The sequence below is a fragment of the Leucoraja erinacea genome, chromosome 15 (assembly GCF_028641065.1).
Source record: "Leucoraja erinacea ecotype New England chromosome 15, Leri_hhj_1, whole genome shotgun sequence".
NCBI classification, from domain to species: Eukaryota; Metazoa; Chordata; class Chondrichthyes; order Rajiformes; family Rajidae; genus Leucoraja; species Leucoraja erinaceus.
This window is the reverse complement of record NC_073391.1, coordinates 45813002-45834756: the sequence shown is the minus strand read 5'-3', so window position 1 is coordinate 45834756 and position 21755 is coordinate 45813002. Positions and strand designations below refer to the sequence as shown.

General features: G+C 49.3%; 3 protein-coding genes across 4 annotated transcripts; all 3 read left to right on the top strand.

The window, feature by feature from the left end:
* The first annotated feature begins 1540 nt into the window (after positions 1-1540).
* On the top strand, positions 1541-21189 carry LOC129704319 (gastrula zinc finger protein XlCGF52.1-like). Its single transcript, XM_055647383.1, has 2 exons — positions 1541-1750; positions 19826-21189. Exons 1-2 carry the CDS (start codon positions 1556-1558, stop codon positions 20843-20845), a joined length of 1215 nt encoding a protein of 404 aa, XP_055503358.1. The 5' UTR covers positions 1541-1555; the 3' UTR covers positions 20846-21189.
* LOC129704321 (gastrula zinc finger protein XlCGF57.1-like) lies at positions 1613-3770 on the top strand. 2 transcript variants are annotated; one of them, XM_055647385.1, is made up of 2 exons: positions 1613-1750; positions 1987-3770. In XM_055647385.1, exon 2 carries the CDS (start codon positions 2191-2193, stop codon positions 3400-3402), a length of 1212 nt encoding a protein of 403 aa, XP_055503360.1. In that variant the 5' UTR covers positions 1613-1750; positions 1987-2190; the 3' UTR covers positions 3403-3770. The 2 variants fall into 2 exon arrangements, with proteins under 2 accessions (XP_055503360.1, XP_055503359.1); XM_055647384.1 differs by lacking the exon at positions 1613-1750 and adding an exon at positions 1757-1905 and having other exon boundaries at positions 1943-3770.
* On the top strand, positions 7784-14016 carry LOC129704365 (zinc finger protein 850-like). Its single transcript, XM_055647453.1, has 3 exons — positions 7784-8970; positions 9374-11261; positions 12406-14016. Exons 2-3 carry the CDS (start codon positions 9459-9461, stop codon positions 13498-13500), a joined length of 2898 nt encoding a protein of 965 aa, XP_055503428.1. The 5' UTR covers positions 7784-8970; positions 9374-9458; the 3' UTR covers positions 13501-14016.
* Positions 21190-21755: the final 566 nt, after the last annotated feature.

The following is a 21755-nucleotide window of genomic DNA, read 5'->3' as shown; positions in this document are numbered from 1 at the left end:
CTCCATCCCGGTACCCCTTGAAAATTATTTTTTTATATATCATTTTAAATTGATTGTGTTACAGAGAAAAGGACCTCAGACAAAACACATTTATTTGTCACAGACTCAGAATATGGATCACCAGCTCACCTATAACAATTACTAACATCGGCAAAACAAACAAACCCCAACTGTGGCCAGTGACAAGGCAACCCTAGACATGATGAACTGCAGCATTAACCACACAGTCCAACACCTGCAGTCACTTCAGCAAACAGTTTATTTCAACTTTTCCCCCAGTATATACTACTTGATAGATCACCAGATTGGAAGATTGAGCGAATCCCTTCCCACACACAGATTATGTGAATGGCCTCTCCCCAGTGTGAGTTCGCTGGTGTGACTGTACTCCAGATAAGTAAGTAAGTAAGTTTATTGGCCAAGTATTCACATACAAGTTATTTGCCTTAGTGCTCCGCTTTAATTCTGAAGCTACGACCTCTGGTCCGAGACTCTCCCACCAGTCGAAACATAATTTCCACATCCACTCTATCTATGCCTCCTGGGATGTCAGGACTGTCTTATGAAGAAAGACTGGATAGACTTGGTTTATACTCTCTAGAATTTAGGAGATTGAGAGGGGATCTTATAGAAACTTACAAAATTCTTAAGGGGTTGGACAGGCTAGATGCAGGAAGATTGCTCCCGATGTTGGGGAAGTCCAGGACAAGGGGTCACAGCTTAAGGATAAGGGGGAAATCCTTTAAAACCGAGATGAGAAGAACTTTTTTCACACAGAGAGAGTGGTGAATCTCTGGAACTGTCTGCCGCAGAGGGTAGTCGAGGCCAGTTCATTGGCTATATTTAAGAGGGAGTTAGATGTGGCCCTTGTGGCTAAGGGGATCACAGGGTATGGAGAGAAGGCAGGTACGGGATACTGAGTTGGATGATCAGCCATGATCATATTGAATGGCGGTGCAGGCTCGAAGGGCCGAATGGCCTACTCCTGCACCTAATTTCTGTTTCTATGGCTCTCATTGTTCTGTAAGGTTCAATGAGGTTCCTCCTCAACCTTCTAAACTCCAGCGAGTAGAGGCCCAGTGCTGTCAAACACTCATCATATGCTAACCTAATCATTCTTGTAAACCTCCTCTGGGCCCTCTCCAGAGCCAGCACAGCCTTCCTCAGATATGGGGCCCAAATCTGCTCACAGTACTCCTCCATATGTGGCCTGACCAGCGCCTTATACAAAAAAAGCTGGAGTCACTCAGCGAGACTAGCATCATCTCTGGAGAGAAGGAATGGGTGACGTTTCAGGTCGAGACGCTTCTTCAGCTCCGACCCGAAATGTCACCCTTTCCTTCTCTCCAGAGATGCTGTCTGTCCCGCTGAGATATTCCAGCTTTTTGGGTCTATCTTCGGTTTAAACCAGCACCTGTAGTTCCTTCTTACACAGATTCAGTGGTATCTTGCTTGTGGGAGCATGCTTAACATTGCTTGCTATGTCTCCGCAATAAAACACGGACTCACTGGTAAACATTGGGGAACGCTGGGCCGGTGATTTCAGATTATTTCTATGGCGACCTTATTGCCCAGAAACCTCCGCGCCCCAGAACTCGCCCTATGTAGCAGACCAAAGATCTTAGGGTCTTTGTTGCAGACGATACCAAGCGCGCAGAGCCCCGGAAGTGGTGCTGCCCAAAGATACCAGAGGAGCTGCCAAGGCGCGCATGCGGTCCGTGGACAAAAGACTCCGGAGGATCGGCGGCGGGTAGGAGCGGGGATCCGGGCGCGGGATCAGTCAGCACCGAGGCCCGGCCTGAGGAGCGGCCCCCGGCTGCCCTCGGGTCCACATCACCTGAGGACGGTGCCGGTCCTCCCCCCTTTCCCTCCGCACCTGGGCCCCGGGGAATTTCCCGCCCGTGGGTAAACATGCGGCGATTTCCTGCCGAGCAGAAAGTAGATACAAAGAACCGCACGTGACTAATATTGTCCATCTTTTAACAGGGTAGAACAAGCAGAGGATTTGAGCACATGATCCTCAAACTCAACCCATCAGATCTGCAGTGCCGACAGTTCACCGGGACCTGAATGTGTGGGAGGGATTCACTGTGTCAGCCCTCGAGTTCACTGCATGGAGAAATTATCCACCAGTGTGGGTAGGGATTCACTTGATCTTCACATCTAGAGGGCCACCAGAAATTTCACGTAATGGAGAAACAATTTGCATGTCTTGATTGTGGGAAGGGATTCACTCAAGCATGCAGCCTGAAGAGACACCAGAAAATTCACACCGGGGAGAGGCCGTTCACCTGTTCTGAGTGTGGGAAGGGATTTGCTCGTTTGTCCAACATGATAACGCATCAGCGAGTTCACACTGGGGAGAGGCCGTTCACCTGCGCTCTGTGTGGTCAAGGATTCACTCAATCCTCCCACCTTGTTACACATCAACGGGTTCACTCTCTGGAGAAACCATTTGCCTGTTTAGATTGTGGGAAGGGATTCTCCCGAGCATGCCAGCTGAAGAGGCATCAGCTAATTCACACTGGGGAGAGGCCGTTCACCTGCTCTGAGTGTGGGAAGGGATTCATTCAACCATCTGAGCTACTGAGACACCAACGAGTTCATAGTGGAGAGAGGCCATTCACCTGTTCTGAGTGTGGGAAAGAATTCACTCGGCTGTCGAACATGATAACACATCAGCAAATTCACTCTGGGGAGAGGCCGTTCTCCTGCTCTGAATGTGGGAAGGAATTCACTCAGTTGTCCAACATGATAACTCATCAGCAAATTCACATCGGAGAGAGGCCTTTCACCTGCTCTGAGTGTGGGAAGGAATTCACCCAATTGTCCAACATGATAAGACATCAACGTGTTCATACTGGGGAGAAGCCGTTCACGTGTTCTGAGTGCGGGAAGGAATTCACTCAGTTAGCCAACATGATAACACACCAGCGAGTTCACACTGGGGAGAGGCCATTCACCTGTTCTGTGTGTGGGCAAGGATTCACTCAATCTTCCCACCTGGTGACACACCAACAGGTTCATACTCTGGAGAAACCATTTGCTTGTCCTGATTGTGGGAAGGGATTCACACGAGCATGCAATCTGAAGAGGCACCAGCAGATTCATAGGGGAGAGAGGCCGTTCACGTGTTATGAGTGCGGGAAGGGATTCATTCAATCATCTGAGCTACTGACACACCAGCGAGTTCACACTGGTGAGAAGCCGTTCACTTGCACTGAGTGTGGGCAGAGATTTACCAAGTTCTCCAGCATGATAACACATCAGAGAATTCACACCGGGGAGAGGCCGATCATTTGCTCTCAGTGTGGGAAGGGTTTCACACAATTTTCCCAACTGATGACCCACCAGCGAGTTCACGCTGTGGAAAAATCGTTTGCCTCTCCCAACTCTGGGTAGGATTTCACTGGTAAATCTAATCAGGTGACCCACCAGAGAATTCAATCTGGGGAAAGGGCATTCTCCTGTTTAGTGTGGGGGAAGGGATTCACTTGATTATCTGAGTGAACACACCTGTGCGTTCACACTGTGGGGGATAGTTTAAATAGGTTTTTGGTTTGGTGTTGAACTGTCACAATTGCTGAATCCTGTTGCAAGTCCCACAAGTGACTGCTGCTGTTGGATTCTGTGGTTACTGCTGGTGTTCATCACAATCAGGAATGAACACAGGGCACAGTTGGGGCTTGTAGGCTGCTGTTCGTAAGTTTTATAACTGGGTTGAAGTTTAATATTTTGGGTCTGAGAATAAATGTGATCTGTTGTAAACACTGTGACTCTGCGTGGAATGTACATAGAAATACCATTCGGCCCATCTGGTGTCTGTCAGTATTTATCCTCCGATCACTCCGTTGGAATATTCTGGTATTTTTTTCCTTTGTTTACTGAATATCCCATTAAATGCATGCCTGTTATTCATCTCAAGTTCATTGAAAAATATAGCATAGTCAGTATCCCTTTTAGCCCATGGTGTCCAAGGCAACCATCGATCAACCAGTGTTCTATGTTATCTCACTTTTGCATTCACTCCCTTTGTACAAGGGGAATTTACCGAGGCCAATTAATCTGCAAACCCGCATGTCTTTGGGATGTGGGAGAAATCGGAGTGCCAGTGGGAACCCATGTGGTCACAGAAAAAACGTACAAACTCCAAACAAACAGGACCCGAGGTTAGGATCAAATCTGGGTCCTTCGCCCTGTAAGGCAGCAGCTCTACCAGCTGCGTCACTGTGACTTTATCTCCAACGCTGGACACATTTATAATGATTATCACTGTATGTGAAGAGGGTTTGCCTGGAGTCCAGCAGGCATTCATTCGGTTTGAAGAAGGGCTGGGAACTATATTGAGTACAGATTTGGGGAGTTTGGGAGACCACAGTTAGAGTATTATGTTCAGTTTTGGTCACCATGCAATAGAAAAGATGTTGCCCAGCTGTAAATGGAGTAGAGAAGATTCATGCTCAGGGCTCAAGAGCCTGGGCTATAGGGAGAGATTGAGCAGGCTAGGAATCAGGAACCAGAGGACATCGGTCCAAGGTGAGATGGGGAAAGATTTAATAGGAGCTTTGGGGATATGAAGTAGCTTAATTGGCAATAACCAAATAAGATTACATTAGATTATTTAATGACTACACAGTCAAGCTGGTGGAATTCAGGTTCAGTACAGGATGTTATACAATAGGCTGATTCCCGTCAAACATAACATAAAAACACAACAACATACAGTATACAGTACATACACGAGGTGGCTATGTGATGTTGTCATAGAGTGTTCAGAATTCGAATTGCATGTGGATAGAAACTGTTTTTAAATCGTGATGTTTTGGCGGGCAGTGAGCTGTAGCGCCTTCCTGACGGCAGCAGGTGGAAGATGTGGTGAGCTGGGTGGGAGGGATCAGAAATGATTTTCTTCACCCTTGACACGGACCGTTTGAGATTGAGTGATTCTATTGATGGGAGGGGAGTGCTGATGATTTTGGATGCTTTGTTGACAATGCGCTGTAGTTTATTACGGGAGTGAGTGTCTAAACTGCTGTACCAGACTGTTATTAATGAAGTGAGCATGCTTTGGATGATGGCTCTGTAAAATCGGATTAGGAGATGTTTCCTCACTCTGAACTTCTTGAGCTGGCAGAGAAAGAAAAGTCTTTGGTTGGCTTTTTTATAAATGTGATCTGAATTGATTTTCCATTTGAGGTTATTGCTTATATGAGTGCCAAGAAATTTGAATGAGTCAGTGGTGGATATGGGTTCGCCTGAGATGAGATGAGTCTTGAGTTGTGCCTTACGTCTGAGATCAATGATAAGATAGTTAGGAGGATGTGATAGCGCTGGTGCGGCGTATGAAAAGGGTCTTTGGTTCCCGAGTCTGATCGAAAAATATTCCGGAACATGTAGGTGTAAAGTTGTTCACAAATAATCGTCTATTTTGTTTGTGTGAGCTTTCAGCGTTTAATAAGCGAGTTTGGTATTCTGACTGCGCATGCCCTGGTCATAGGTCACCGGAGATAAACATTCTCGGCAGCTGAGCTGCTGCGTATACAGACCTGCGTTTCATTCGTAGTCAGGATCGAACTGGGTCTCCAGTGCTGTTGAATCGCTACTGGAGTTAGCGACACTAGTTCTCCCTTCTCCACTGGTCCATGCAGATATCTCACCAGTGACAGTCTAATGAATCACGGTCCCGACCCCCTTAGCCTGGGTGTATGGGTTCCACCTCACTAAGGCTGCCCTCCCGGGTTATACAAGATTAGTATACAGGGGCGAATCACGCACCCATCTCCTACAGATTTGTGAGCGTAGTCTTACTACCGGCCCCATCGCCTCCCGAGTGTCCCATCCCTGCCCGGGGGCGGCTGGAGATGTTCGGGGTGACCCTGGACTGACGGGGCACCGACCCGGAGCAATGGCGGCCTCAGGCCTACAGCCAGCGCGGAGAAGAAGCGCTAACTCCAGCTGAACTTAACTCCCGAGGAACCCGTTCCCCGTTACCTGTCCGCAGGTAAAGGCGATGCGGCGGGAAGAGAGATGTGGAGATGGATGAGGAGAGATGTGGAGATGGATGAGGAGAGAGGAACTCGCTATGGCGGCTTCACTGCATGTCCTGGACAGTTTCTGCAGGAACTCCCCAGCGGCAGGACAATCCTTCCACCCAGGCTGGAGGGGGGGGGAAACAACCAACCAACGTGCAAACCCTGGCGCTCCTCGCGGAATATTAAACGAAACACATCTGTGAGCAATACACAAACACGCACGTCTTTCACCACCCCCCCTTCTCCCAGCCGGTCCAGTCTCTCATTCGGATCTGCCCCCTCTCTCTCGCGCATGCGCAGATAGCCGGAAGTGGTGTGGCCAAGGCGCGCATGCGGTCAGTGGACAAAAGAGTCCGGAGCAAAGATCCGGAGGATCGGCGGCAGGTAGGAGCAGGGTCAGTCAGCACCGAGTCCCTGCCTGAGGAGCGGTCCCTAGCTGCGGGGAGAATCAGTGCGATCCTCGGGTACACGGTCGCCCATCTGGGGACGGTGCCGGTCCTTCCCCCTCTCCCTCCGCACCCAGGCCCCAGGGAGTTTCCCGCCCGTCAGTGACGGTGCTGACGGCGGCCGGACATGGCTGCGCGTGCGCAAAGATAGCACGTTGACGGATAGACCGGTTTCTGGCTCGCGGTGGGGTTGTGGGTAAAGATTCGGCCATGGATACCTCGCCGGCGATTTACTGCCGATAGGCAGAGAATCACTGGAAGCGCAAGCTTAGATTCCCCGTCTACCAGAGAGTTTGAAAACGGTAACGTCCAGGTTCAGGAGTAGTTTCTCCACAAGCATCTGGTTCTTAAACGCGACAATCTCCAAATAAGCTCAGAACGTCGGCCCATTATTTTTGCCTTTGCACTACCATTGACTATTTACTTGTATGTCTATTTTGTATACGCATATATATATTGAGCTACTAGACGAATTGGGACCCGTTGGGTTCCATTCTCACACAGAAGGCCTGGTCCCCCAACGCAATATTCCACCTCTCCACCAATCCCAATATTCCACCACTGTCGCATAGCCCCCAAGTGCACAGACACGGCTGACTGGTTCCTGTTGTGACGCCCCTGATCCCTCCCCTCAACCCCCACTCCGCACCTTGGCCTTCCGCTCCCCCTCGCACTCACTCCACCCCCCCCTCCAAACCACTCTTAGCGGCTCTCCGGCGGCGCCGCCATTCCCTCCCGTTGGGTTCCCATTGTGATGTAGAACACGCAGGTATTACTGCGCAGGTGCAGCTGAAGGGCATGGCAAGTGGAAAAGGGATTCATTAAAGCGTAAAACGTGAATAATTCTTAAAATATAACAATTTAAACGTTAAAGAAGAGATTTATTGAGTCCATTCTTTCTTGTTGCGTCCTGCAGCCTGGGGAGGGGCACGGCATCAGGCGGGGCTGTCGGGGGCCAGTGGGAGAGGGGGAAGCGTCCTGCAGCCGGGGGAGGACGGCTTCAGGCGGTGGCCAGTGGAGGGAGGTGGGGACTTTCTGCAGGGCTAATATGGGTGTTGTGGGCCGAAGGGACTGGTTTCCAGAGGGCTATTATGGACATATTGTGGGCCATATGGATTATTGGGCTACTCCTGCAGCTGGGGACGGGGAGGCTTCAGGTGGGGACTGGCGGAAGCTTTCTGTAGCCGGGAGAGGGGGACGGCTTCAGGCAGGGGCCGGTGGGGGAGCGCTGCCATGGCCTACCGCTGCTGTGGCCTGCCACCGAGGGGAGGGGGATGGGGGTGGTGAGCCCCGCCAGCACCCGGCCCCCTCAATCCCCCCACTCTCACTTCCCAGGTTCTTGAGTTTGCAGCAATCGGGCAGGCTCCGCGCTCCGGGCCGCCTCCGCGCACCAGGTGGCTTCTGGACTCAGTCCACTGACTCACAGCTTCTAGTCTCACAGTTCACTCACTAACGGGTTCTGGACTCGCAGTTCACTCACTCACGGCTTCTGGACTCACAGTTCACTCACTCATGGCTTCTGGACTCACAGTTCACTCACTCACGACTTGTGGATTCAGTTCACTCAGTCACGGCTCGTGGACAGACGGTTCACTCAGTCACGGCTTGTGGACTCACGGTTCACTCAGTCATGGCTTATGGACTCACGGTTCACTCACTCACGGCTTGTGGAGTCGCTGTTCACTCGTGGCTTGTGGACTCGTGGTTCACTCACGGCTTGTGGACTCGCGGTTCACTCACTCACGGCTTGGGGACTCGCGATTCACTCTCACGGCTTGTGGACTCACAGTTCACTCAGTCACGGCTTGTGGACTCACAGTTCACTAAGTCACGGCTTGTGAACTCAGTTCTCTCACTCACGGCTTGTGGACACAGTTCACTCAATCACGGCTTGTGGACTCAGTTCACTCAGTCACGGCTGCTGGACACACAGTTCACTCACGCACGGCTGCTGGACTCATAGTTCACTCACTCACGGTTTGTGGATACAGTTCACTCTACCCCCAATACCATGTATTCTAATTTTACACACTAATCTCCTGTATGGGATTTTTGAAAGTCCAGATACACCACTTCCACTCGCTCTCCCATATCCATTCTACTTGTTACATCCTCAAAAAATTCCAGATTAGTCAAGCATGATTTCTCCGTCATACAATCATGCTGACTTTGACCGAACCTGTCACTGCTTTCCAAATGCGATGCTATTACATCTTTAATAACTGACTCAAGCATCTTCCCCACTACCGATGTCAGGCTAACTTTGTTTCCTCTCACCTTCCTTTCTTAAAAAGTGGGGTTACGTTAGCTACCTTCCAGCCCACAGGAACTGATCCAGTGTCCATAGAACATTGGAAAATATTCATCAATGCATCCACAATTTCTAGGGCCACCTCCTTAAGTATTCTGGGATGCAGACCAGCAGGACCTACGGATTTATCTGCCTTCAGTCCCCAACAGTTTACCAAACACTATCTGTTGTGCTACTTCAAGTAATGATTTCATTGTTCTGTTTTTGGGACATATGACAAATGTGTCACAATGACAAATGACTCACTCTTGACTTAACTCTTGCACCAGCCACAGAAATGTCGCGTTGCTCATAGTGGTGATGTGGGGTTTGCCCAAAAGGTGAGGCTGCCGTCATTGATGGAGTGAAAATCTGGGCCAAATATTAGGCAGGTGATTGGCAGAAATTACCCACTCTTTTGCAGACGGAAAGAAAGTCAGCAAATTCTGATGTGGAACTCAGAGAAAAGATGTGGGTTTGATCCCCCTGCTTAGTTTCAGTCTTGCTCTCTGTGTGATGTCAGTGCAAACCATTAGAGACTAAAGTTACTTTGTCTGAAACACTGACCATTACATATTAGTGTTTGTTGTAATCTCTTTTTACAGGGTAGCACAAGCAGAGGATTTGTGTCCGGGAATCTGAAACGCATTCAGTTCACCAGCACCTGAATGTGTGAGAGGCATTCACAGCATGGAGAAATTATTCCCCAGCTCTGTGTGTGGGCAGGGATTCACTGAACCTTCCCACCTGGTGCCCCACCAGCAGGTTCATCCTGTGGAGAAACTATTTGTCTGTCCCGATTGTGGGAAGGGATTCACTCAAACCTACAACCTGAAACGACACCGACAAACTCACACCGGTGAGAGGCCGTTCACCTGTTCTGAGTGTGGGAAGGGATTCATTGGATCATCTGAGCTACTTAGGCACCAGCGAGTTCACACTGGAGAGAGGCCATTCATCTGCTCTCTGTGTGGGCGGGGGTTCACTGATACCTCCCAACTGGTGGCCCACCAACGAGTTCACACTAAGGAGAAACCATTTGCCTGTCTTGATTGTGGGAAGGGATTCACGCAAACACGCTATCTGAAGAGGCACCAGCAGATTCATACAGGGGAGAGGCCGTTCACCTGTTCTGAGTGTGGGAAGGGATTCATTCAATCTTCAGAGCTGCTGATGCACCAGCAAATTCATACTGGGGAGAGGCCGTTCACCTGTTCTGAGTGTGGGAAGGGATTCATTCAATCATCTGACCTACTGACACACCAGCGACTTCACACTCAGGAAAGGCCGTTCATCTGCTCTACCTGTGGAAAGGGATTTACCAAGTTCTCCAGGATGAAAACCCACGAGCGAGTTCACACTGGGGAGAGGCCATTTACCTGCTCTGAGTGTGGGAAGGGATTCACCCGGTCATCCACCTTGATGAAACACCAGCAAATTCACACCGGGGAAAGGTCGTTCACCTGTCCCGAGTGTGGGAAGGGATTCACTCAAGCACGGCATCTGAAGAAGCACCAGCAAATTCACACTGGGGAGAGGCCGTTCACCTGTTCTGAGTGTGGGAAGGGATTTGTTCAATCTTCGGAGCTATTGACACACCAGCGGGTTCACACAGGGGAGAGGCCGTTCACCTGCTTTGTGTGTGGGAAGGGGTTCATTGGATCATCTGACCTACTGACACACCAGCGAGTTCACTCTGGGGAGAGGCCGTTCACCTGCTCTACTTGTGGGAAGGGATTTACCAAGGTCTCCAACATGAAAACCCACCAGCGAGTTCACACTGGGGAGAGGCCATTTACCTGCTCTGAGTGTGGGAAAGGATTCACTCGGTCGACCATCTTGATGAAACACCAGCTAATTCACACCGGGGAAAGGTCGTTCACCTGTTCTGAGTGTGGGAAGGGATTCACTCAAGCATGCCATCTGAAGAGGCACCAGCTAATTCACACTGGGGAGAGGCCGTTCACCTGTTCTGAGTGTGGGAAGGGATTCATTCAATCTTCAGAGCTACTGGTACATCTGCGGGTTCACACGGGGGAGAGGCCGTTCACCTGCTCTGTGTGTGGGAAGGGATTCATTGGATCATTTGACCTACTGACACACCAGCGAGTTCACACTGGGGAGAGGCCGTTCACCTGCTCTACCTGTGGGAAGGGATTTACCAAGTTCTCCAGCATGAAAACCCACCAGCTAGTTCACACTGGGGAGAGGCCATTTACCTGCTCTGAGTGTGGGAAGGGATTCACTCGATCGAGCATCTTGATAAAACACCAGCTAATTCACACCGGGGAAAAGTCGTTCACCTGTTCCGAGTGTGGGAAGGGATTCATTCATTCATCTACATTACTCAGACACCAGAGAGTTCACACTGGGGAGAGGCCGTTTATCTGCACTGGGTGTGGGAAAGGATTCACACGATTTTCCCACCTGATGACCCATCAGCGAGTTCACACCTTGGAGAAACCATTTGCCTCTCCCAGTTCACATCCACACTGAGGGGAAAATTCTAATAAGTTTTTGGTTCGATGTTTAACCATCACTGTCGTTGAATCCAGTTGCAAGCCCACAAGTGACTACTGGTGTTGGACTCTGCGGTTACTGCTAATGTTCATCACACCCAAGACAAAGTTTGTTCTGCTGTTGTTTCTAATTCTATTACTGGCTGTTAAAAACAAGGCTGGAGTTTAATATTCTAGCTTTGTGACTAATAAATGTATTCTGCTGAAAATGTGTCTGTGTGTGAAATGTACACAGGGAGGTCATTTGGCCCCTCCCAGTATATATCCTCCCATCAATCAGTTGCAATATTTTTGTATTTCCTTTGCCTCGGTTTACACAGCTTCCCATTATACATATGCGTTACTCGTCTTAACGATTGAAAGATACTGCATGGAAACAGTCCCTTTCCCCACCGATTTCACGTCTAACATCAATCGCCAATTGTTATATTATCCCAAAGAAGGATACAAAGTGCTCTCCCTCCTTTCTTTAAAAAGTGGAGTTACATTGGCTACCCTCCAGTCCACAGGAACTGATCCAGAGTCGAGAGAACATTGGAAAATGATCACCAATGCAGCCACAATTTCTTGGGCCACCTCCTTGAGTACTCTGGGATGCAGACCAGCAGGACCTGCGGATTTATCTGCCTTCAATCCTAACAGTTTACCAAACACTATCTGTTGTGCTACTTCAAGTAAGGATTTCATTGTTCTGTTTTGGGACATATGACAAATGTGTCACAATGACAAATGACTCACTCTTGACTTAACTCTTGCACCAGCCACGGAAATGTCGCGTTGCTCATAGTGGTGATGTGGGGCTTGTCCAAAAGGCGAGGCTGCCGTCATTGATGGAGTGAAAACCTGGGCCAAATATTAGGCAGGTGATTGGCAGAAATGACCCATTCCATTGCAGACGGAAAGAAAGTCAGCAAATTCTGATGTGGAACTCAGAGAAAAGATGAGGGTTTGATCCCCCTGCTTAGTTTCAGCCTCACTGTCTCTGTGTGATGTCGGTGCTCACCATTAGAGACTAAAATTACTTTGTGTGAAACACTGACCATTACCTATTAATGTTTGTTGTAATCTCTTTTTACAGGGTAGCACAAGCAGAGGATTTGTGTCCGGGAATCTGAAACTCATTCAGTTCACCAGCACCTGAATGTGTGAGAGGCATTCACAGCATGGAGAAATTATTCCCCAGCTCTGTGTATGGGCAGGGATTCACTGAACCTTCCCACCTGATGCCCCACCAGCAGGTTCATCCTGTGGAGAAACCATTTGTCTGTCCCGATTGTGGGAAGGGATTCACTCAAACGTACAACCTGAATCGACACCGACAAACTCACACCGGGGAGAGGCCGTTCACCTGTTCTGAGTGTGGGAAGCAATTTGCTCAGTTAATCCACATGAAAAGACATCAGCGAATTCACACCGGGGGAAGGCCGTTCATCTGTTCTGGGTGTGGGAAGGGATTCATTGGATCATCTGAGCTACTGAGGCACCAGCGAGTTCACACTGGGGAGAGGCCGTTCACCTGCTCCGTGTGTGGGCAGGGGTTCACTGATACCTCCCAACTGGTGACCCACCAACGAGTTCACACAAAGGAGAAACCATTTACCTGTCCCGAGTGTGGGAAGGGATTCACTCAAGCATGCCATTTGAAGAGGCACCACCAAATTCACACTGGGGAGAGGCCGTTCACCTGTTCTGAATGTGGGAAGGGATTCATTCAATCTTCGGAGCTACTGATACACCAGCGGGTTCACACTGGGGAGAGGCCGTTCACCTGCTCTGTGTGTGGGAAGGGATTCATTGGATCATCTGACCTACTGACACACCAGCGAGTTCATACTGGGGAGAGGCCGTTCACCTGCTCTACCTGTGGGAAGGGATTTACCAAGTTCTCCAGCATGAAAACCCACCAGCTAGTTCACACTGGGGAGAGGCCATTTACCTGCTCTGAGTGTGGGAAGGGATTCACTCGGTCGACCATCTTGATAAAACACCAGCAAATTCACACCGGGGAAAGGTCGTTCACCTGTTCCGAGTGTGGGAAGGGATTCATTCATTCATCTACGTTACTCAGACACCAGAGAGTTCACACTGGGGAGAGGCCGTTCATCTGCACTGGGTGTGGGAAAGGATTCACACGATTTTCCCACCTGATGACCCATCAGCGACTTCATACCGTGGAGAAACCATTTGCCTCTCCCATTTCACATTCACACTGAGGGGAAAATTTTAATAAGTTTTTGGTTTTGTGTTTAACCATCACAGTCGTTGAATCCCGTTGCAAGCCCACAAGTAACTGCTGGTCTAGTTTAGAGATACAGCACAGAAATAGGCCCTTCGGCCCACCGGGTCTTCGCCAACCAGTGATCCTCGCACATTAACACTATCCTACACCCACAAGGGATAATTTTTACATTTACCAAGCCGATTACACTACAAACTTATATGTCTGGAATGTGGGGAAAAACCCATGCCGGTCACGGGGAGAACGTACAAACTCCGTACAGACAGCACCCGTAATCGGGATCGAACCCGGGTCTCCGGCGCTGCATTCACTGTAAGGCAGCAACGCAACCGCTGCGCCACCGTGACTGCAGTTGTACTCTGCAGTTGCTGCTGGTGTTCATTGCTGAGTTTGTTCTGCTGTTGTTTCTAATTCTATTACTGGGCTGTTAATAACAAGGCTGGAGTTTAATATTCTAGCTTTGTGACTAATAAATGTATTCTGTCGAAAATGTGTCTGTGCGTGAAATGTACACAGGGAGGCCATTTGGCCCCTTCCAGTATATATCCTCCCATCAATCTGGTGCAATATTTTTGTATTTCCTTTGCCACGGTTTACACAACTTCCCATTATACACGTGCCTGCAATTCGGCTCAACGATTGAAAGACACTGCATGGAAACAGTCCCTTTCCCCACCGATTCCACGCCGAACATCAATCGCCCACTCACACTGCTATATTATCCCAAAGAAGGACACAAAGTGCTGGAGTAACTCAGCTGGACAGGCGTATCTCAGGAGAGCATGGATGGGTGACATTTTGGGTCGGGTCCATTCTGCACACCGATTGGGGGGGGGGGGGGGGGGGGAAGAGGAGAGAGCTGGGAGAGAGGAGGGGCAGAGCAAAGCTTGGAAGGCAATCAGTGAACACGGGAGCGGCAGATGGTTCGAACAAAGGTCAAGAGATTTAAACAGAAGGTGCCAATTGTGAAGCCAGAGGAAGGAATGTGGGTGGAGGGACATGTGAGAAACTGGTGTGAATCAGGTGGGCCATAGGTCAGAGAGAGTCATAAGGTCATGTGATGGGAGCAGAATTAGGCCATTCGGCCCATCAAGTCTACTCCACATTTCGATCATGACTGATCTATCTCACCCTCCTAACCTCCTTCTCACCATAACCACTGACACCCATACTAATCAAGAATCCATTTCTACTGTAAAAAATATCAAATGCCTTGGCCACCACAGCCTTTTGTAGCAAAGAATTTCAGATTCATCATCCTCTGACTAAAGAAATTCCTCCTCATCTCCATCCTAAAGGAATGTCCTTTCATTCTGTTGTTTAAGAAGGAACTGCAGATGGTGGAAAATCAAAGGTAGACAAAAATGCTGGAGAAACTCAGCGGGTGAAGCAGCATCTATGGAGCGAAGGAAATAGGCAACGTTTCGGGTCGAGACCCCTCTTCAGACTTCTGAGGCTGCCCAAAATTCCTCACCAAATGCAGCCTGGCCAGAGAATTCAAGAGCCTCCCTTATACATCCCTGTTTTCATATTCCAGCCCTCTTGAAACAAATGCTGGCATATATTTGCCTTCTTTACGACCGATTACTCATTTAGAAAATAATCTACGCCTTTATTCCTACTACCAAAATGCATGACTCCACACTTTGTGCACTATATTCTATCTGCCACTTTTTATCTGCCCACTCTTCCAGCCTGTCCAAGTCCTGCGGAGTTCCTGCTTCCTCTACACCAGCTGCCCCTCCACCTAGCTTGGCCACAAAGTCTTCAATCCCCTCATCCAAATCATCAATATACAACGTGATGAGAAGCGGCCCCAGCACCGACCCCTGCGGAACTTTTCTAGTCACTGGCAGCCAACCAGAAAAAGCCCCCTTTATTGCCAGTCTTTGCCTTCTGCCATCCAGCCAACCATGCTAGTATCTGCCCTTTGATACCATGGCTTCATCTTCCTTAGCAGCCTCACGTGTGGCACCTTATCAAAGGCTTTCTGAAAATCTCGGTAAACAACATCCACCGACTCTCCTTTGTCTGTCCTGCTATTTACCATCCTCATAGAATTCTTGCAGATTCGTCAGGCAAAGATCTCCCCTTCACAAAACCATGCTGACTTTGGCCTATTTTTTATCACAAACTTCTTAGTACTCTGTAAAGGGCACTTTTATTCTTCACATTAAAGTGTTATCCCAAAGAAAGACACAAAGTGCTCGTGTAACTCAGCTGGTCAGGCGTATTCTCAGGCACCGTGGATTTCTAGTTGGGTCAATTCTGCCCACTGATTGTAGGTGGGGCGGGGGCTGGTAGAGAGGAGGAAAAGGACAAAGCTTGGAAGGTGAGCACCGGGGGGAGGGGGATGTTGGTTCGAATAAAGGCCAGAGATTAAAACAAATGGTGCCAATTGTGAAGCCAGAGGGAAGGAACGTTGGCCACAGGTCAGAGAGGGGTGCGGGAGAAATGGGTGTTGTGACCTTACATCGGTGAATTCAATGTTCATACTGAAGACAGACACAAAAATGCTGGAATACCTCAGCGAGTGCGGCATCATCTCTGGAGAAAATGAATAAAGCGATGTTTCGGATCGGAACGTTTCATCCTTACCTTCCTTGCTGCAGCTTGGCCATTTGCAACTGTTATATAGATGGGGTACGCAGTTAGAAACTTTTCTGTCCATTTTCTTCACAATTCGCACTGTTTATCCTGTTGGGCCCACACCTGTTTTTCGCTGCATTCAACAGTCCCTCCAACAGTCTCCTCCCATTATCCCCAATCCTCACAACCATGTCCGCTCACCTCTCCCCTCACAACCAAAGATTATAGAGCAGAGTATTCCTCTAGTATTTTTGCTCACACCTCCCAAATCCTCCCCCCCCCCCTCTCCTCTCCTCACAGTCCCACCACCCTCCCTTCACGCTATCATCCACCCCTCCCTTCACAACCACATCCTCTCACAACCTCCCAATTTCCCAGCCACTTCCTCAGCCCTCCACCCCTCCCCTCACGTTGCCATCCACCCTTCCCCTCACAACACCCCCAACATCTTCCCGCACGCAGCATCGTCCCCTCCAACCACCCTTCCCTCTCTGCCGTTCCTCCACCGCCCTCCTTCATCACCCTCCCACTCAAACCATCCATCACCTTTCCCCCTCTCGCTCCTCACCCCCAGACCCCGCGAACCCAACCGCCACCGCTCGCGCTTCCCGCGCGAACCCAACCGTCGCCTCGTGCGCTCCCCGCGCCCTGCAGCTCCGCCGCGCCTGCGCACTGCCCCGACCACCAGCTGCGCTGCCGGCACCTGCTGGGGGGGGGGGGGGGGGGGGGTTGCCCCGGGAGATTCTTGTCCGTCAGTGAAGAACCTTCATCAGACTGATTTTAGTGGGGCCAGTGGTGCAGGCCAACGACTGGCAATTAATATATAGTGGAAACAATGTGCCGGGACAACTCAACATCTCTGGAGAACGGGTGAAAGGGGGGGCGGTGGAGGAGGGGGAGGAGGAGGGGGAGGAGGGGGGGGGGGGGGGGGGGGGGGAGTGTGTGCATTGTGTTTAAGAAAGAACTGCAGATGCTGGAAAATCGAAGGTAGACAAAAATGCTGGAGAAACTCAGCGGGTGCAGCAGCATCTATTTAGCGAAGGAAATAGGCAACGCTTCAGGCCGAAACCTTTCTTCAGACCGAAACGTTGCCTATTTCCTTCGTTCCATAGACGCTGCTGCACCCGCTGAGTTTCTCCAGCATTTTTGTCTACCCCCAGTATACATTGACTGTGCCAAAGTAGAGATGATTGTAAGCTTCAAGTTCTGAGGAGTAAATATCAACAGCAACTTGTCCTGGACAACCCATACCAAAGCAATGACAAAGGAAGCACACCAACACCACTACTTCTTTAGAAGTCTTAGGAAGTTAAGGGTTTCCCTAATAATTCTCACCAACTTCTACAGATGCACCGTAAAAAGTATTTTATCAAGATGCATCACAGCATGGTTTGGGAACAGCTCTATCCAAAACCACAAGAAATTGCAGAGAATTGTGGATAGTAATAATAATAAATTTTATTTGTGGGCGCCTTTCAAAAGTCTCAAGGACACCTTACAGAATTTAACAAGAGTAAACAACATATAATTGGAGTAAAATAAATAATAAAGACATCACCAATACACAAATTAAAGACAGAATTCGATCCAAAGACAAAACAATCAAAAACACAATGTGAAGAGAGAGCCGCGCCAGCGTACACTCTCCCTTCCGACAGCCATCATGGACACAAACTGAAATAATCACTTACATGCAGCTCAGGCCATCACAGAAACCAACGTCCCTTCCATTGACACAATTTACACTTCACGCTGCCTCAGCAACACCACCAGCATAATCAAAGACGAGTCTCGCGCCAGTCACTCCCTCTTCTCCCCAAGAGGTACTGAAGTATGGAAATGCACACCTATTCAGGGATAGTTTCTTCCCAGCTGTTATTAGGCAACAGAACCATCATATCATCAACTAGAGAACGGTCCTGAGCTACCATCTACCTCATTAAAGACCCTCGGCCAACCTTTAATCCGTATCTACTAGACTTTACCTTGAACTAAACGTTGTTCCCCTTATCATGTAGCTGTACATTGTGGGTTGCTCGATTGTAATCATGTCATCTTTCAGCTAACTGGTTTGCAATGTGTTGGCAAAAAAAAGCATGGATAGTGTGAATGTCAAGAGGATGTTTCCACTGGTGGAAAGCCTCAGGGTAAAAGGACATATCTTTAGAAAGGAGATGAGGAGCTATTTCAGTAGTTGGAGGGTGGTGACTCTGTGGAATTCATTGTGTGGCACTCATATCAATTGGCGGCAGTCAAATCTGTGGCAGTCAAACCAGTTGATATTTTAAAGGCGGAGATTGACAGATTGTTGATTCGTATGGATGTCAGGCGTTATGGGGAGAAGGCAGGAGAATGGGGTTGAAAAGGAATGATAGATCAGCCATGATTGAATGGTGGAGTAGACTTGATGGGCCGAATGGCTTAATTCTGTTCCAATAACTTATGAACTTCATTGTAGCTCGATACACGTGACAGTAAACTCATCTAAACAAAACCATTTCCCATAGATTTCAACAATCTTCCAGATTATATTCCATCCCCATTAGTCATCTGTCTGCAGTATCACCGCCCAGCCGAGAATGTGGCTTCTACGAGCTTGTTTGTTGCGTCTCGACATGATAACGGACTATTGTCCATCGGGGAACGTTGAGCCGGTGATTTCAGATCATTTCCATGGCGCCCTTGTTACCCAGAAATCTCCGCGCCGCAGAACTTGCTCTATGTTGCAGACGATACCAAGCGCGCAGGCGTGGAGAGCCCGGAAGTGTTGCGGCCAAGGCGCGCATGCGGTCAGTGGACAAAAGACTCCGGAGGATCGGCGGCGGGTAGGAGCGGGGATCCGGGCGCGGGATCAGTCAGCACCGAGGCCCCGGCCTGAGGAGCGGCCCCCGGCTGCGGGGAGAATCGGTGCGGCCCTCGGGGACACGGTGGCCCGTCACCTGGGGTCCTCCCCCCTCTCCCTCCACACCCGGGCCCCGGGGAGTTTCCCGCCCGCCCGTGATGGTGCTGGCGGCGGCCGGATCATATCGATTGCAGGGTGATCGATAGGCCGGTTTCTGGATCGCGGGGGATTGTGGGTAAAGAGGCGGCCATGGGTACCACAGCAACGCTTCATTGCTACAAACACAGTGTGTTTCGAAGCACAAACATGGATTCCTTGGCCACCGGGCAGTCTTATCAGCAGATACAAGGAACGGCAGTTGCTTGTTCATAAAAAAAACCCCGCACATAGTGCTGGAGTAACGCCGCTGGTCTGAAGAATGGTCAACAAACCTTCTTATCCACAAATGCTTCCTGACTTGCTGAGTTCCTCCAGCACTTTAGTATTTTTTTAGAGAGTATGAATACCGACCTGTGGCATCCAAGAGCATTAACTTTGTTGAATTCAACGCCATTGATCACCTGGAGGTCAGGAATAGCATGTTGCTCAAAGTAAGGACATGGGACTTGCCCAGTAAGTGAGGCTACCCCCGGTGATGGAGTGAAAACATGGCCAAATGACTGTCAGAAACGGATCACTCTGGTGCAGACAGAAAGTAAACCAGCAAATTTGCTGTTGAGCCCATATAGAAGATGACGACTTGTTCACCCAGCTCATTTTCAGCCAACCTGTCACTGTGTGATATCACAACTTGTCATAGACACTAAAATGATTGTGTCTGAAGCATTGATCTTTATCTGTTAATGTTTATTGTAAACTCTTTCTACAGGATAAAACACGCAGAGGATTTGTGTATGGTAATCTCAAACTCAACCCATCATACCAAGAGTGTTGTTCAGTTCACCAGCACCTGAACGCGTGGGAGGGATTCACTGTGTCAGCTGAGCAGACGAGACGTCAGGGAGTTCACAGCATGGAGAAATTATTCATCAGCTCTGAGTGTGGGCAGGGGTTCACGCAATCTTCCCACATGGTGACTCACCAGCAAGTTCTCGCTGTGGAGAAACCATTTGTCTGTCCTGATTGTGGAAAGGGATTCACTCAATCATGCAACCTGAAGAGGCACCAGCATATTCACACCGGGGAGAGGCCGTTCATCTGTTCTGAGTGTGGGCAAGGATTCACTCATTTGTCCAACTTGATAACACATCAGCGTGTTCACACTGGGGAGAGGCCGTTCACCTGCTCTGTGTGTGGGCAAGGATTCACTCAATCTTGCCACCTGGTAACACACCAACGGGTTCACACACTGGAGAAGCCGTTTGCCTGTCCTGCTTGTGGAAAGGGATTCTCTCAAGCCTGTCATCTAAAGAGGCACCAGCAGATTCACACTGGGGAGAGGCCGTTCACCTGTTCTGAGTGTGGGAAGGGTTTCATTCAATCTTCAGAGCTACTGACACACCAGCGAGTTCACACCGGGGAGAGGCCGTTCACCTGTTCCGAGTGTGGGCAGAGATTTACAAAGTTCTCCAGCATGATAACGCATCAACGTGTTCACACCGGGGAGAGGCCGTACACCTGCTCTGTGTGTGGGAAAGGATTTACCCGGTTGTCCATCATGATAACACATCAGCGGGTTCACACTAGGGAGAGGCCGTTCAGCTGCCCTGAATGTGGGAAGGGATTCATTCACTCCTCCGCGTTACTGACACACCAGCGAATTCACACCGGGGAAAGGCAGTTCATCTGCTCTGATTGTGGGAAGGGATTCTCACAATTTTCTCACCTGATGGCCCATCAACAAATTCACGCTGTGGAGAAACCATTTACCTCTTCTGACTGTGGGTAGCGTTTCACTGGTAATTCGAACCAACGAATAGACTGAGGAAAGGACATTCACCTGTTTACAGCTCGATTATCTGAGCTATTGGTACACCAGCGTGTTCACACTGGGGGGAAAGTTTAAATAAGTTTTAGTTTGATGTTGCAGCTGATGTTCATCACACCCAGGTCTAAACACTGGTCATTGGGCACAGTTGGGGTTTGTTCTGCGGATGTTAATAATTCAATTCAATTCAATTCAATTCAACTTTATTGTCATTGCACAAATACGAGTACAGGTACAACGAAATGCAGTAATTCCAAGAGTTTAATATTCTGGGACTGTGACGAATAAATGAGTTCTGTTGTAAACCCTGTGTCACAGGTCCTTGTATCAGTCACCACAGCACACTCAATGTTCGTAGGCGTAATTGGTTAGAACGAGATTTCTGTTGGGTTTTTCGAAAACCAATTAACAGTGATGTTTGAAATTTATTCAGCATAATAAATATATACAAAAGATTAATGCAAAAACTTCCGACACTCTCAGCGGCTATACATACATTAATTAGCATCATATTTGGTAGTGTTCATAAAACTCATTATATGAGGCACCCTTCAGGCTTGCCATTCATGTGGCTCCCTTTCCTTGTTTGAGTCCCCCCCCCCCCCCCCCCCCACCAATGTCGCACAGTGGATGTACCCTAGACTATGTTCCTCCACTACAGAGCCTCGGTGTTGGCCTCAGCATGTACTCCTGCAGTCTGGAATGGGCCAGTTGGCATGTTTCCTAGTCCTGGTCCAAGCTGAACAACAGGCTGGCATACACATTCTTACTTTCCAGGTGGTCTGATGCAGAGAGGGAAGCCAGGCATTCCCCGTTGATCTATTGTGGCGGGCGGCGATTCGTGCAAGGTCCAGTATCTTGCAATGCGAGA

Coding starts and splice junctions, on each gene's coding strand:
- LOC129704365 (XM_055647453.1), top strand. CDS start 9,459: ATGGAGAAATTATTCCCCAGCTCTGTGTGTGGGCAGGGATTCACTGAA. Junction 11,262..12,405: donor CTCCCAGTTCACATCCACAC/TGAGGGGAAAAT, acceptor GGAATCTGAAAC/TCATTCAGTTCACCAGCACC.
- LOC129704319 (XM_055647383.1), top strand. CDS start 1,556: ATGGCGACCTTATTGCCCAGAAACCTCCGCGCCCCAGAACTCGCCCTA. Junction 1,751..19,825: donor CTCCGGAGGATCGGCGGCGG/GTAGGAGCGGGG, acceptor CTCTTTCTACAG/GATAAAACACGCAGAGGATT.
- LOC129704321 (XM_055647385.1), top strand. CDS start 2,191: ATGGAGAAACAATTTGCATGTCTTGATTGTGGGAAGGGATTCACTCAA.